The sequence below is a fragment of the Carassius carassius genome, chromosome 17 (assembly GCF_963082965.1).
Source record: "Carassius carassius chromosome 17, fCarCar2.1, whole genome shotgun sequence".
NCBI classification, from domain to species: domain Eukaryota; kingdom Metazoa; phylum Chordata; class Actinopteri; order Cypriniformes; family Cyprinidae; genus Carassius; species Carassius carassius.
Window position 1 is genome coordinate 27,640,278 of NC_081771.1, and position 14,288 is coordinate 27,654,565.

Below are 14,288 nucleotides of genomic sequence, written 5' to 3' on the forward strand. Positions count from 1 at the left end.
TCATTTTCATGCTCAACAGAAAAACGTATGTTACAGACATGAATCTTGAATGATAATATGGCACCAAATATGACAGAACATCCTCATTCTTAAAGTAAAGTTTTTGTGTTTCAAGGGAAATTATTCTTGTATTAGTTTTTATAGCCTCTAATAATTTTTTATGATTTGGGATTTGTGCAGTCAAATAAATAAGAAAAGCTGTGTTTTTAGTTGGGCTCTGCTGAGCTACCCATGATTGAGAGGACACTGGGGGTTCCCCACTCATGTGTGGTTGCCAAGTGTTCCCTATAATAATCCTCCCTTCCCACTAATCAAGACATTCATATTATTACTAACTAGTGCAAAACGTGCATATTAAACCCAAACATTCAGACAGTCAGTGGAGATAAAGTTACCTCTTAATTTAGTTATGCTCTAAAAGAACATGAAGGAGTATTCTAGATTAAAAGTCAGTTCTACAACTATAACTAGAAAGCATATATACAACCCGAATTCCGGAAAAGTTGGGACGTTTTTTAAATTTTAATAAAATGAAAACTAAAGGAATTTCAAATCACATGAGCCAATATTTTATTCACAATAGAACATAGATAACGTAGCAAATGTTTAAACTGAGAAATTTTACACTTTTATCCACTTAATTAGCTCATTTAAAATTGAATGCCTGCTACAGGTCTCAAAAAAGTTGGCACGGGGGCAACAAATGGCTAAAAGAGCAAGCAGTTTTGAAAAGATTCAGCTGGGAGAACATCTAGTGATTAATTAAGTTTATTGATATCAGGTCTGTAACATGATTAGCTATAAAAGCTTTGTCTTAGAGAAGCAGAGTCTCTCAGAAGTAAAGATGGGCAGAGGCTCTCCAATCTGTGAAAGACTGCGTAAAAAAATTGTGGAAAACTTTAAAAACAATGTTCCTCAACGTCAAATTGCAAAGGCTTTGCAAATCTCATCATCTACAGTGCATAACATCATCAAAAGATTCAGAGAAACTGGAGAAATCTCTGTGCGTAAGGGACAAGGCCGGAGACCTTTATTGGATGCCCGTGGTCTTCGGGCTCTCAGACGACACTGCATCACTCATCGGCATGATTGTGTCAATGACATTACTAAATGGGCCCAGGAATACTTTCAGAAACCACTGTCGGTAAACACAATCCACCGTGCCATCAGCAGATGGAATAAAATGGACTATTTCAAAGTGGAATAGTGTTTTATGGTCAGACGAGTCCAAATTTGACATTCTTGTTGGAAATCACGGACGCCGTGTCCTCCGGGCTAAAGAGGAGGGAGACCTTCCAGCATGTTATCAGCGTTCAGTTCAAAAGCCAGCATCTCTGATGGTATGGGGTGCATAAGTGCATACGGTATGGGCAGCTTGCATGTTTTGGAAGGCTCTGTGTATGCTGTGTAAGGTATATAAAGGTTTTAGAGCAACATATGCTTCCCTCCAAACAACGTCTATTTCAGGGAAGGCCTTGTTTATTTCAGCAGGACAATGCAAAACCACATACTGCAGCTATAACAACAGCATGGCTTCGTCGTAGAAGAGTCCGGGTGCTAACCTGGCCTGCCTGCAGTCCAGATCTTTCACCTATAGAGAACATTTGGCACATCATTAAACAAAAAATATGTCAAAGATGACCACGAACTCTTCAGCAGCTGGAAATCTATATAAGGCAAGAATGGGACCAAATTCCAACAGCAAAACTCCAGCAACTCATAGCCTCAATGCCCAGACGTCTTCAAACTGTTTTGAAAAGAAAAGGAGATGCTACACCATGGTAAACATGCCCCGCCCCAACTATTTTGAGACCTGTAGCAGAAATCAAAATTGAAATGAGCTCATTTTGTGCATAAAACTGTAAACTTTCTCAGTTTAAACATTTGCTATGTTATCTATGTTCTATTGTGAATAAAATATTGGCTCATGTGATTTGAAAGTCTTTTAGTTTTCATTTTATTAAAATTTAAAAAACGTCCCAACTTTTCCGGAATTCGGGTTGTACAAGTAAGTGAGTCGAAATCCAAAATATACCATGACCTAAATTATTAAGTTAAAGTATTACCTAAAATTTGTAATAATACTGCAAACAAATTATGAAAACAATTATTTTACTTCATTAAAGGGATACTCATTGTCATTAATCACTTACCCCCATGTCGTTCCAAATCCGTAAAAGCTTCGTTCATCTTCGGAACACAATTTCAGATATTTTCCGGACTTTAACATTGTCATTTACTTGGCAGTCTATGGGACAGTAACAAGCCTCCCAGTTTTCATACAAAATATCCTAAATAGTGTTCCGAATATGAACAAAGCTTTTACAGGATTGGAACAACATGGGGGTAAGTGATTATTGACAACATTTTCATTTTGGGGTGCAGTAAATATTTTAGACACATTATTTTTTTCATAACTTTATTAATCATAATTTTATTAATTTATTAATTAAGTTAACGTGTTAAACTGAAAGCCCTAATATACACAGTACAGACCAAAGGTTTGGACACACCTTCTCATTCAAAGAGTTTTCTTTATTTTCATGACTATGAAAATTGTAGAGTCACACTGAAGGCATCAAGGGCTATTTGACCAAGAAGGTTTTAAGTGGTTTAGGGGTGAGCTGGACCGCAGACAGAAGGCAAAAGAGCCAACAAGTGCTAAGCATCTCTCAGGAACTCCTTCAAGACTGTTGGAAGACCATTTCAGGTGACTACCTCTTGAAGCTCATCAAGAGAATGCCAAGAGTGTGCAAAGCAGTAATCAAAGCAAAAGGTGGCTACTTTGAAAAACCTAGAATATGACATATTTTCAGTTGTTGTCTGTTACCACAGACAATATTTTCTCTCACAGCCAACTACAGGATGCATGTGGAATAATATAGAAACCCAGCTATATAGTGTTTAGTCAAAAGGAAAATTATCGGAAAATATTGAGTATTTGTGTGGTCAAGACAACAACAAAAAAATGGATCATATTTACAGAAAAAGTACTCAAATGCATCAGTGTTTTCTAACCATTGATTAGTATCACAATATCTTCTCAGTCCTTTAGTCTGCTTTCACCTGGGCACAATGCCTCCTGATTGATCTGAACTCCTGTCAGTCGCTCTCCAAGGTTCCCACAGTACAGAAGAGAACGCATGGGCCATTTCTGTTAAAGAAGACACAGGTCCATCACTTTGATATTTCACCATGTAAATACTAAAGATATCAATCCTAGAATAATGTTGCAATGATGTAAAACTTTAAATAGATATAGCACTATTTTATTTCTGACAGTGTTCTCCATTACATATTGGCCTAATATTAATCAACATTCACCTTCACAGGATGCAGGTACTCTGCTCTCTGCAGGATGGTTTGGTCCCCCAACATCCCACCCTGGTCCAGTGTTTCGGTCAGGTGGGCGATGTAGTTAGTGGCCAGGACCAGGACGTCCAGCTTAGAGAGTTTTGTGTCTGGAGGGACGGAGGGTAAAGCAGCCTGCAGGCTGTGGAAGGCTTGTCTAAGGTTCCGAACACGACTCCTCTCTCTCGCTGCATTCTCAGGAGAGTTTTGAGTCTTACATGCCCTGAAAGGAGTTATCGGGCCAGACCTTACCTAACACAATAAAAAAGGAATGAGGGAAAACTTCTTACTATGTTTTGTGAGCCTTTAGAAGTGGGTCCCACTGTATATTAGGCAAAACTGCTTTACTAACTTTATTTTACAGTAGCCTACATGTACTTACAGTATTACAGTGTAATTAATTACCCGAGAAAGTACTGGTATAAAGTAACTACATGGGTTAAGGTTAGGCTTAGGGGTAGGTTCAGGGTTAGTGACTAGTTATTAACCAGTTATTGTAATTGCTAATAAGTACATACAGTAGTACATGTGTAAAATGACTGTAAAATGACGTGCTATCCAAAAAAGATGAATTTTTAGGTACAATGTATTGTGTTCATGTGGGATTGCAAAACTCTTTTGCCGCTACTGTGGTGGAAAGATTAATAGAGTATATTTTACAAAAAATGCTATTTAAATTTTTATACTTCAAATTTCATGTTTAATTCAATGTGTTTTCTGTTTATTTGTAATCGGTTGGGAAATTTTCTAGCAATTTCTAAATAAAAAAAAAATGTTTCCATACTATTTTTTAGTGTATACAATTATACATTTAAATGTTAGTAAATGGTATTTAAATATACTTAATATAAAGTGGTTTGGAAATCTTTTATATGAGGTTCAAAAGAGTGCACTAATGAAAAAGCTTCCATTCTGCTTTTTTCATTGTAATACAAACTTTTTTATTATAAATTATATTAACAAAGTTTTTTTTTTATTAACATAATTTATCATTTATATTTATTATTTGTTAATATTTTTTTGAATCATAGTTCTTAACATAAAAAAATCCATTCAATTAAACTAATTTGGAACTAATTTTGAAAACATACAATCATTTCAATATGTAAAAAGCCATGATATTCACTTTTGATGCACAACTCATGTCTCATAACTCCTTTATAACCAAACATTTGAAATCCTTTTGAGCGCAAACCACTTCTTCCTTCACTCACCCACTTCTTTGGCTCTCGATGTATTGCTTGTTTCACGCATGGTTGTGTCCATCTCTGCGTCCGCACACTCTTTCCTCCTATCTCCCTCCTCTCCTGTGCCACATCCTCTTCCAGCGCTCGCTCTGCCATGAGAACCACCGGCGAGACCACCGAACCAGTGTATAAATGACAGCATTTGAGCGGATCCTTCTAAATGCTTGAAGGGGTTCAGCCCTCTCCTCCACCAAAAGGCCCAATGCTCCATCCCCTCCCTCTCCTTTATCTGGTGAGGTAATGTGGGGATCTTCAAGCGGTACGTTATCTCTCGCCCCGCCTCCCACGGGTGCTCACTGCCAAGGGAGTGGACTCAGGAGAGTTGCATGGTGTCCCCAGGCAGGTCGGCAACAGCGGAGGGTCTTGGGAGAAGTGGAGAGGCCTTTCGCAGCTGCGAAACCACAGCAGACGCAATCTTGACCCCTCGGCCTGCTAGGACAACGTGACCTAAATAATGCAAAGTTACTATGTCGGCTGGCAGCTTGATGGGAGTTGGTCAGACTGCTTGGGACATGTTTTTTAAGGATATCTGGATGAAGAGATGTGATGCTGTTGTACCAAAACATGAAATATTGCTGTTCGTTGGGAACTCTGACACAACAACAGGAATTAGAAGGACATGGCTATATAAAAAAAGTTTTATATGGTTAACACATCTGCTGTTTAACTGCTACTGGATTACAAAACATCACATATTTAAAGAGAAAACAGGAAAAGAGAACAAAGTTTCTATGTACTTGCACAATTTATTCAACCCTTTTTTCCCCCAAAAATACATTGTATGGGTCAAATTTATTGATTTCTTTCATTTATTTATTTACTTGTTCCAAGGAGGTTTTTTTGTAAAATGTCCCAATGTAAATATATTAAAACTTAATTTTTGATTAGTAATATGCATTTGAGTTTTTGCACCCTCAGATTCCAGATTTTCAAATAGTTGTATCTCAGCCAAATATTGTCCGATCCTAACAAACCAGACATCAATGGAAATCTTATTTATTCAGATTTCAGATGTTGTATAAGTCTCAATTTTGACACTTATGACTGTGGTCTAGGGTCACATATATACCACATATTTTGGTTTTATGTTATTTTCTTCCTTAAAGAAAATAACAATAGAATTAAATGTGAAAAAGTTGTTAACATATATAAGAGCATGAGGGCAATCACAAAACCTGGCAGAGCATGCCCGGGTCACATTTCACCCCAAAATCAAACAAAATTATATTGTTCTAATTTTGTGTGTATTTTATGACCATATATAAAGTTTTAGGCAAAAAAAGATTAAATGGGCACGCCAAAATGGCTAAACACTTATATTTTAATGGCCTTAACCACAATTAACTGGTAAGGAAGTTAGCAAGAATTATGCACTCTTAAATAGCCACTGCTGTCTGGGGAAAAAAAAAACATCACCATGAAGTTTTTTTTGACATAATATGGGAAGTTTAATTCAGAGTGGTTCAGCAGAATTGTGTGGAGTGATGAACCACGATAAAATATGAGCTGAATGATGATGCACCAGAGCGTTGTCTTTGAAGCTCTGATGAAAAATGCAATAATGAATGCATCTCTACCACAGTGAAGCATGGAGGAAGATGTGTCATGATGATGATGGGGGAGCTTTTTCACCTGCTGGTACTGGTGAGCTGTTTCATTGTCAGTTACTGCTGAGGAGTATGAGTACATTCCAAAATGTCTTGCTTCCCATGACTAAAATATTGTTATCTATAGAGGAATGATCAAGACAACCAAGAAGTGACTAGTAATTAGTGGTTAAATTTGTAAATGGACAAAATATTCTAAGCAAAATATTTGAGCTATTTTTGGTACCTGGTATTTCCTTCATTATGGGGTTCAAACATCCTCACAAGGGAACTCTGTGAAGCTGCTGTTTATATATTATAGTTCAGCCTTCAACACTATAGTCGCCCACAATCTGGTCTCCAAGCTCAGACACCTTGGACTGAATGCCCCACTCTGTGACTGGGTTCTTGATTTTCTATCATGCAGACCTCAGGTAATGAAAGTGGGTCAGACCACCTCCAACATCATGAGTACAGGAGCCCCACAAAGATGTGTTTTGAGCCCGCTGCTCTACTCGCTCTACACATATGACTGTGTGTCCACTCACACCTCCACTTCTGTCATCAAGTTTGTGGATAATACAGTGGAAATGGGCCTCATCTCCAACAACAATGAGGCTGCCTTGATGAGGTAGAGAGTCTGACATCAGGTTGCCAAACAAACTGTCTCTTTCTCAATGTCAGCAAAACCAAGGAGCTGGTTGTGGACTTCAGGAGGAGGCCTCAGCGCACCTGCACCCCACTCATCATTAACGGGACCCCAGTGGAGAGAGTGAGCAGCTTCAAATACCTTGGTGTACACATTTCCGAGGACCTGACTTGGACTAAACACATTCAAGCTCAAGTTAAAAAAGCCAGAAACGACTGTACCATCTGAGACTCCTGAGAAAATTCAAGGTTTCCCCTAGAATCCTGAAAACTTTATATATCGAGGCTATGGAAAGTATATTGACTCAGTGCATCTCATCGTGGTATGGAAACAGTTCAGCCCAGGATCTTAAAGCCCTGCAAAGAGTAGCTGAGCGCATCTCTAGAACATCTCTCCCCTCTTTGCAAGACATCCACATCAAGAGATGTAAATCTAGGGCTGTAAAGATCCTTAAAGACCTCACCCACCTTGGAAATCCACTGTTTCATCTGCTACAATCAGGCAGACGCTTCCGCAGTCTGATGGCAAAAACGGAGAGGCTCAGGAGAAGGTTCTTCCCTCACGCTATCAGACTACTAAACAATGGACATTAAACACACTACACTTTAGAGACTCTGGTTGTGTAGGGTTACCCAATAACCCTTTGCACACTGCACTTTTTCATTACAACCTAACTATGTAACTCATCTGCACATTGTTTACATCTCTGCACATCATCTGTATAGCAGTTCTTGTAGCATCGCTACACAGTATCTGTGTAGTAGTTTAATATATTGTGTATATTTCATTATTTGTATTTAATTATCTTTTTATTATTTCCCCCCCGTATATTTCATTATTTGTATTTAATTCTTCTTATTTTTTTCTCCATATTTTTTCAGATATTTCATTATTTGTATTTAATTCTTCTTATTTTTTTCTCCATATTTTTTCAGATATTTCATTATTTGTATTACATTTTTGTTGTACGTGACAAATAAAATCTTGAATCTTGAAGGATAGGAATCCTTTTTTTTTTTTTTTTTCGTTCTGTGAGGCAACAAGATTATAAATCATACAGAATGAAATTTTTTGAAAATCTGAAAATGCTGAAAGTTTTTTGTGTTGGGTAGAGTTAGGGTTAGGGCATAGTAAATACAGTTTGTATAAAAACAGTTACGGCTATGGAATATCCCATAAAATATGGAAACCAGTGCGGATGTGTGACATGAATTGTGACTTTATTTTCAAAATATATTATACTTTATTAGGCTACATATTTTAATAATTACACATATTATATGAGTACTGAGCATGTAACGAAACTAACAAGAACAACAACAACAACAACAAAAACTTTTTTTTGGGATGGGATTGTATCTACATAAATATCTTAATGATCCTTGTAATATGTTTAATTTTCTTTATGTAAAATTTAGTTTATTGCTTTGTTTTCTTTATTTTGAGGTGAAATGTGGATGTGGGTCAATCTGAGTGTTGTGTGATACTTACCGACTCAGACACTGTGATCTTGTTTCTAACTGATTATTTGTGGGGTTTTTTCTTTTCTTTTTATTTCGGGAAATCAATCACATTCTACAAAATGTATACCGTACTGGAAATTCAAGTAGTTTTATATTTTAAAAGTATGCCTAACTGAGCTCAGACATAAACAGCTGAAAGCGCATTTGTCGACCATCGAGTGCTCTGTGATCGACTGTCATGTCTTCACTCGCACTCATTGGGAAACACATGGTGCCAAAGTTTCTCCATACAGAGTGAAGTGCGCCAGTAATCAGATGTGTTTTCATAATAGTTACAGTATAATAAGATAAAATGTCGCAGGTACAGGCCCGGTTCTTCACCGAAAACAAAAAGTGAGTATATATGAGATATCCAGCTGATTTTGCTTAGTAGTGTTCATAGTTTTTATATAGTGAAAATCGTTTCTTTATAAGCTGTACTCAAAATGGTGTGGGTATTTACTAATTACTTAAAATAAGCAGATGTAGGCTGTGTTTGTAGTAGATGTAAGATGTTCTCCTCATGCTCTTCTTCTCTGTAGGTATCTAATAGATGATGTTCTTTTCTCCATCCCTGCTGTCTCGGAGGTGGCAGACCTCAGTGCTGTCATCAACAAACTGCTGGAAGCCAAGAATAGTCAGTTTGTTTACCATTCATTCTTTTTGATCACGTGTTTTCACCTTGTTCTGTTGCAGCATACTTGCCTACCATAACACTTACTGAAAATTATTCTCAAAACATTGTGCAACTTAGAATCTAATAATAAGATTCTCACAATTGTTTTAAGGATTCAGAAATATCCTACCTTAAGTCTTTTGATTTTCTTATTTCCTCAATGAAATGACCATGGCCAATAGACATATAGGCTATACTTTCCTTCTGTTTGTCATTGAATTAAATTCCCGTCACTCTTGTATTTTTACAGATGGACACAAACATGTTGAGTTTGATTTCCTGGTTCAAGGTCAGTTTCTCCGCTCTTCACTGGCCAATCACATGGAGACAGAGAACATCTCAACGGTATGGCAATACGCCAGCACACATCATATTATGCACACAACAATTACAAGCTCCAATCAGATTGATTGACGGTAACATATTGGAATTAGTTAAACCAATAATTTAAATCATATCATCATTTACTCACCCTCTTGTTGTTCAAATCTGTTAGACATCTGTTTATGTTTGGAACTCAAATTAAAATTTAGTTTGAATATTGTCTCAACATTTTTTTTTATAAAATATTTCTGTTTCCGAACAAACGTTTCTTTGAATTGTAAAAAATCCTAAAAAATAAAATATGTAAAAACATATTAAAATAATAAGCAGGACTACTGTTTTCAATGTTGTTAATTATAAAAGAAATATTCCTTGAACATCAGATAGGTATATTAGAATGATCTCTGTCTCATAATGTGACACTGAAGACTGAAGTAATCACTGCCATAACAGGAATAAACAACACTTTAAAATGTATTACATCTAAAAAAAAAAGAAAGGGGGTGGGGGCTCTGTAAAAGTAATCCATATGAATTGGTGTAATTGTTTAACTCTAATCAAGCTGTGTTTAATGGTTATTCTGCTCAATCTTTTTAATTTGCAAAAATATATTTGCAGTTTGGTTAAATGCTGATGTGTTTTGCATGTGTGTGTTTACAGGAAGAAGTGGTGGAAATAGAATATGTTGAGAAGTTCACAGCGCCGCAGCCAGAGGAGAGTATCATGCATGATGACTGGATCAGCTCGGTGGAGGCAGATTCTGAATGGTGCGTTTCAATGCAAAACTAAACTCAATTTGCTTGGACAGTTTTGTGGCTGATATATAAAATTCTCTCTCCTGCCCGAATCCCAGGATCCTCACAGGCTCTTTTGATAAGACTGCACGAATTTGGTCTATGGAAGGGAAGGCAGTGGTGACTGTGGCTGGACACACTGATGTCGTGAAGGATGTAGCCTGGGTGAAGAGAGGTCAGAATCTTTTCCGTATGAGATGCCTAATGTAATTTGTATGAATCTGATGAGTGTTAATCTGAGAGCTAATGAAGCCTGAGCGAGGTTTCTGAAATTTCCTGTTTGATGGTTCTGTGGCTTCTAGATGGTCTGAGCTCTCTGCTCCTGACTGCATCTCTGGATCAAACAATCATGTTGTGGGAGTGGAATTCCGAACGGAACAAAGTGAAGGCCCGACACTGTTGCCGTGGACACATGGGAAGTGTAGACACCATTGCTGTCGACCCCACAAGGACGAAGGTTTGTGTGTTTGCTAATGTTAACCAAAAACACCATCATACATTTAGTTTGCTAGAAAAACTGTACGTATGTCTCATGTTTTGTTTTCTCTTCAGTTTTGCAGTGGCTCATGGGACAAAATGCTTAAGATATGGTCAGCAGGTATGTTTTCTTTAGAACATTCAATGAGATGTTTCATTCAGAAAGACAAGATAAACATCCACCTTCAAAAAAAGAAAGCAATGAAAAAAAGCCGACTTGTGTTAGTGTTGTCCTCAGTGCCAGCAGAGGAAGAGGATGAGATCGAGGAACCCAACCGGCCATGCAAAAAACAGAAAACCGAGCAGATGGGGCTCACGCGGGTTGGTATCTAATGCATGTTCTTGAAACAAGGACTCTTGTTATTAATTAACACTCCGCAGTCTTATAAATTCATGTTATTCTGCTCTAGACTCCCCTCATGACTTTCTCTGGTCATAATGAAGCAGTGTCCTCTGTGCTCTGGATGGACGCTGAGGAACTGTGCAGTGCATCATGGGATCACACCATCCGTCTGTGGGATGCAGAGACTGGTGGACAGAAGAATACAATAGCGAGTGACACCAGTTCACCGTAGAAATATATTAGATCCTTTTGTTTTTGTTTGAAAGTGATTTCATTTTTTTCCCTCTAAGAAAATATTATAATATTTTTTTCAGTTCTCTAGTGTCTGCATTGTGTCACAGATGTGGACAGAAGAGCATAATAAAATGTTATTTATAAACTAACTATAAATAATACTACTTCTAAATAATTTATAAATGAGTTGTTAAAGGTTACATGTATTGCAGAAATTATTTATAAACAACAGTTTATGCATATTGTAACTTTTTTCCATTTTCTTTTTACTTATAAATAATAATATTACTACTACTACTACTATTACTACTACTAATTATTATATTTCTTTTTGTAATAATTATTATAGTTATCGTGATGGGTGGGGGCTCTGGACAAGCGAAGTGTGTAGCTTTTGCACCACTAGTGTCACCAAGCATAAAATGATGACTGTTTTCAGACTTGTTTCTGAAATTTGACAGACAAATGGAAAGTTCCTTAATAGTTATCTTAATCGCACATCATTGGTTTGGCCACTGTTGATCTGTTGGGCTGATCACAGTGTTTTCTGCTTACTGTTCGTCTAGCATATTAAGTTGGGTCAGAAGAATTTATTTTAAGAAATGAAAAATATACACACATTACCTTTAAAGATTGTGGGGTTTACAGACCGATGTTCTTGCATTGCAGACAGGCAATAAGGTTTTCAGCTGTATCTCATACTCTCCACTGTGTCGCCGTCTGGTCTCGGGCAGCACCGACAGACATGTGCGTCTGTGGGACCTAAGATCTAAAGGTTACTGTCAGAGATCCCATATAATGATGCCCTTTCATACTAAGTTATTGTCATTGCTCATATCTCTCATTTCGTCCAGACGGCTCTCTAGTTCTCATGTCTCTAACATCCCATAACGGTTGGGTGACGGCGGTCAGGTGGTCTCCATCTCACGAGCATCAGCTGGTGTCCGGATCTCTAGATAATGTGGTCAAACTGTGGGACACAAGGAGGTGTGCGACTCACAGATACATTAAAACCCAGCACCATCCTGTTCCCACATGTCTGTTCCTAACAGTCCTGGTTTCTTCTTTACAGCTGTAAAGCTCCACTGTATGATCTTGCTGCCCATGAAGACAAAGTAATGTGCGTTGACTGGACAGAGAACGGGGTATGACAAACCATTCAAATATTTATCTGTTTTATTAGCAGTGTTAAATACGCCAAGAAATCAAATGGGTTGTTCACATCAAAATTAATACCATGTACAATAGACATTTTAATTGTAGACAAACTTTGATGTTGGCTTGGGAAAACCTTAAAGTTTGAAATACTTCCAAAATTTTAAAAAGATGGCATGATAGCATGATTTAACACACTGCTAGCATGTTTTATGTCATAAGTAGCTTGTTGTATAGCATGATTTATCACACTGGTAGCATGACTTAAGACTGCTTGTATGGTTTAGCAGGTTGCTATAATGTTTCTAGCATGATTTAGTATACTGATACATGTTTTAACATGAGTTAACAAGTTTATTTTTTAAATGAATTGCTGGTAATTCTTCTAGACTGACACAACCATTCACATTTCAACACATGAAATGATGTTCACACATCACAAGTTGGTTAGATTACAGAAAGTTGCACAGCACTGCTCCATGTACCATAGTAATTCGGGTAACCACTGTATTTCTGCATTTTTAAGTGGCACCTAATGTCAAGAGAGTGGATTTGTTCATTCAACACAACTGCTATTTTTTATGCATTGGTCTGAACACACAAATCACTGAATTCTCATTCATCCTGTTTTGGTTTACATCTGTTAACTTTGAGGCCATCAATGTGCTCAGTGTGTTGGTTTGCACACCTAACAATTGTTTATGGTAAAATGCCCAGAATATGTTATTTTGAAAGTGTTAAATTAGCCATAGTACAAGGCAGTGGTTCTCAACCAGTGTCCTCAACAAATTCCCAGTAAGTCAGAAAATTGTTTACAATTGACTTGTTTTAACATGATCTTAATTAAAATGTTAATAACACTTAATATTGAATTTACATCATATTTTTGAGTTTATTTGTTTTTATTACAACCAGAGGTACTTGTCAGCTTAGATATGAGGGTATTAAATATTGCCTTGGAGAAAGAGAGTCAAAAAGGATGAGAACCATTAGTCTGTAAGGATTTGTCCTGTACCTAATTCCTGTTTCAATACAAAATCCATCAACAACACTGTAAAGAAAACTGTATGTCGAACCATTTCCTTGGGTCTTTAACTTTTGTGGATTTATCACAATTTCTTTTCTCTGTCTGCTTTCATTTCTAGCTGATTTTGAGTGGAGGAGCAGATAACAAACTCTACACATACAGATACTCAGCATGCGTCTCGGATGCAGGAGCATAGAACAGTCTTCTCTGGTGCCAGTTGTCATTTTACTTTGGAGACGTCATGGGAACATAAGCAGCATCAACTTTCACTTTATAACCAACAACAACTTTTACTCTCTAAAGCAGCTAAAAACATACAACCAAGCCTTACCAGAGACAAACACATAGTTCATGAACAAATTTCTGTGCAAATCATGTGTAAAGCTATTCTTATGTACATTGTCACATTCAGTTCATAGGAGTGCTTTACATGTGGATGAATGGTTTCAAGAATCATTTGCTCTAATTTGAGTTTCTATTCCGTAAATTAGGCTTAATTGTCTCATCCAACCTCATTCACTGGGACAATTTACATAACGGGTTTACCAATGATTTACACAAATCAGTAAGTTCTGCTCGTGTTTTATGAGTAAGGCACATGTTTTTGTTCACAGTGATATTCAGTGTTTAATGCTCAGTACAGCGTCTGAAACCAGTCATGTGTCCGTTTTTACTCTGCTGCCTTTTCATAACAAATCTTAAAAGTGAAATTTGTTCAATTGTTGGTTAGTTGTGTTACATGTGTTCTGTAGTTTTAATATTTTTTGAATTTGAAATTATATATTTTGTTTGTTTTTTCACGCACTACGTCCTTTCTTTAAATACTGTTCCAGATAATGTTGATCTCGGGACTGTATTGAAGTGAAATAAATTCTATATTGCAGTTCAAATGGAGAATGTGTTTTATTATGGAAGCATATGGG

At 37.0% G+C, this 14,288-nt stretch overlaps 2 protein-coding genes across 3 annotated transcripts; one reads left to right on the forward strand and one right to left on the reverse strand.

The window, feature by feature from the left end:
- Positions 1–2,826: 2,826 nt before the first annotated feature.
- LOC132160602 (transcription factor 23-like) lies at positions 2,827–4,877 on the reverse strand. Its single transcript, XM_059570245.1, has 3 exons — positions 4,566–4,877; positions 3,325–3,603; positions 2,827–3,154 (listed from the first exon to the last, which is right to left on the reverse strand). The coding sequence occupies exons 1-3, from the start codon at positions 4,692–4,694 to the stop codon at positions 3,044–3,046; spliced, it is 519 nt and encodes a 172-aa protein (XP_059426228.1). The 5' UTR covers positions 4,695–4,877; the 3' UTR covers positions 2,827–3,043.
- Positions 4,878–8,516: 3,639 nt separating this feature from the next.
- LOC132161487 (ribosome biogenesis protein wdr12-like) lies at positions 8,517–14,255 on the forward strand. 2 transcript variants are annotated; one of them, XM_059571576.1, is made up of 13 exons: positions 8,517–8,689; positions 8,878–8,972; positions 9,262–9,356; positions 9,996–10,102; positions 10,189–10,304; positions 10,432–10,586; positions 10,682–10,727; positions 10,833–10,927; positions 11,017–11,161; positions 11,857–11,958; positions 12,038–12,170; positions 12,256–12,328; positions 13,484–14,255. In XM_059571576.1, the coding sequence occupies exons 1-13, from the start codon at positions 8,649–8,651 to the stop codon at positions 13,559–13,561; spliced, it is 1,281 nt and encodes a 426-aa protein (XP_059427559.1). In that variant the 5' UTR covers positions 8,517–8,648; the 3' UTR covers positions 13,562–14,255. The 2 variants fall into 2 exon arrangements, with proteins under 2 accessions (XP_059427559.1, XP_059427560.1); XM_059571577.1 differs by having other exon boundaries at positions 8,518–8,689; positions 10,845–10,927.
- Positions 14,256–14,288: the final 33 nt, after the last annotated feature.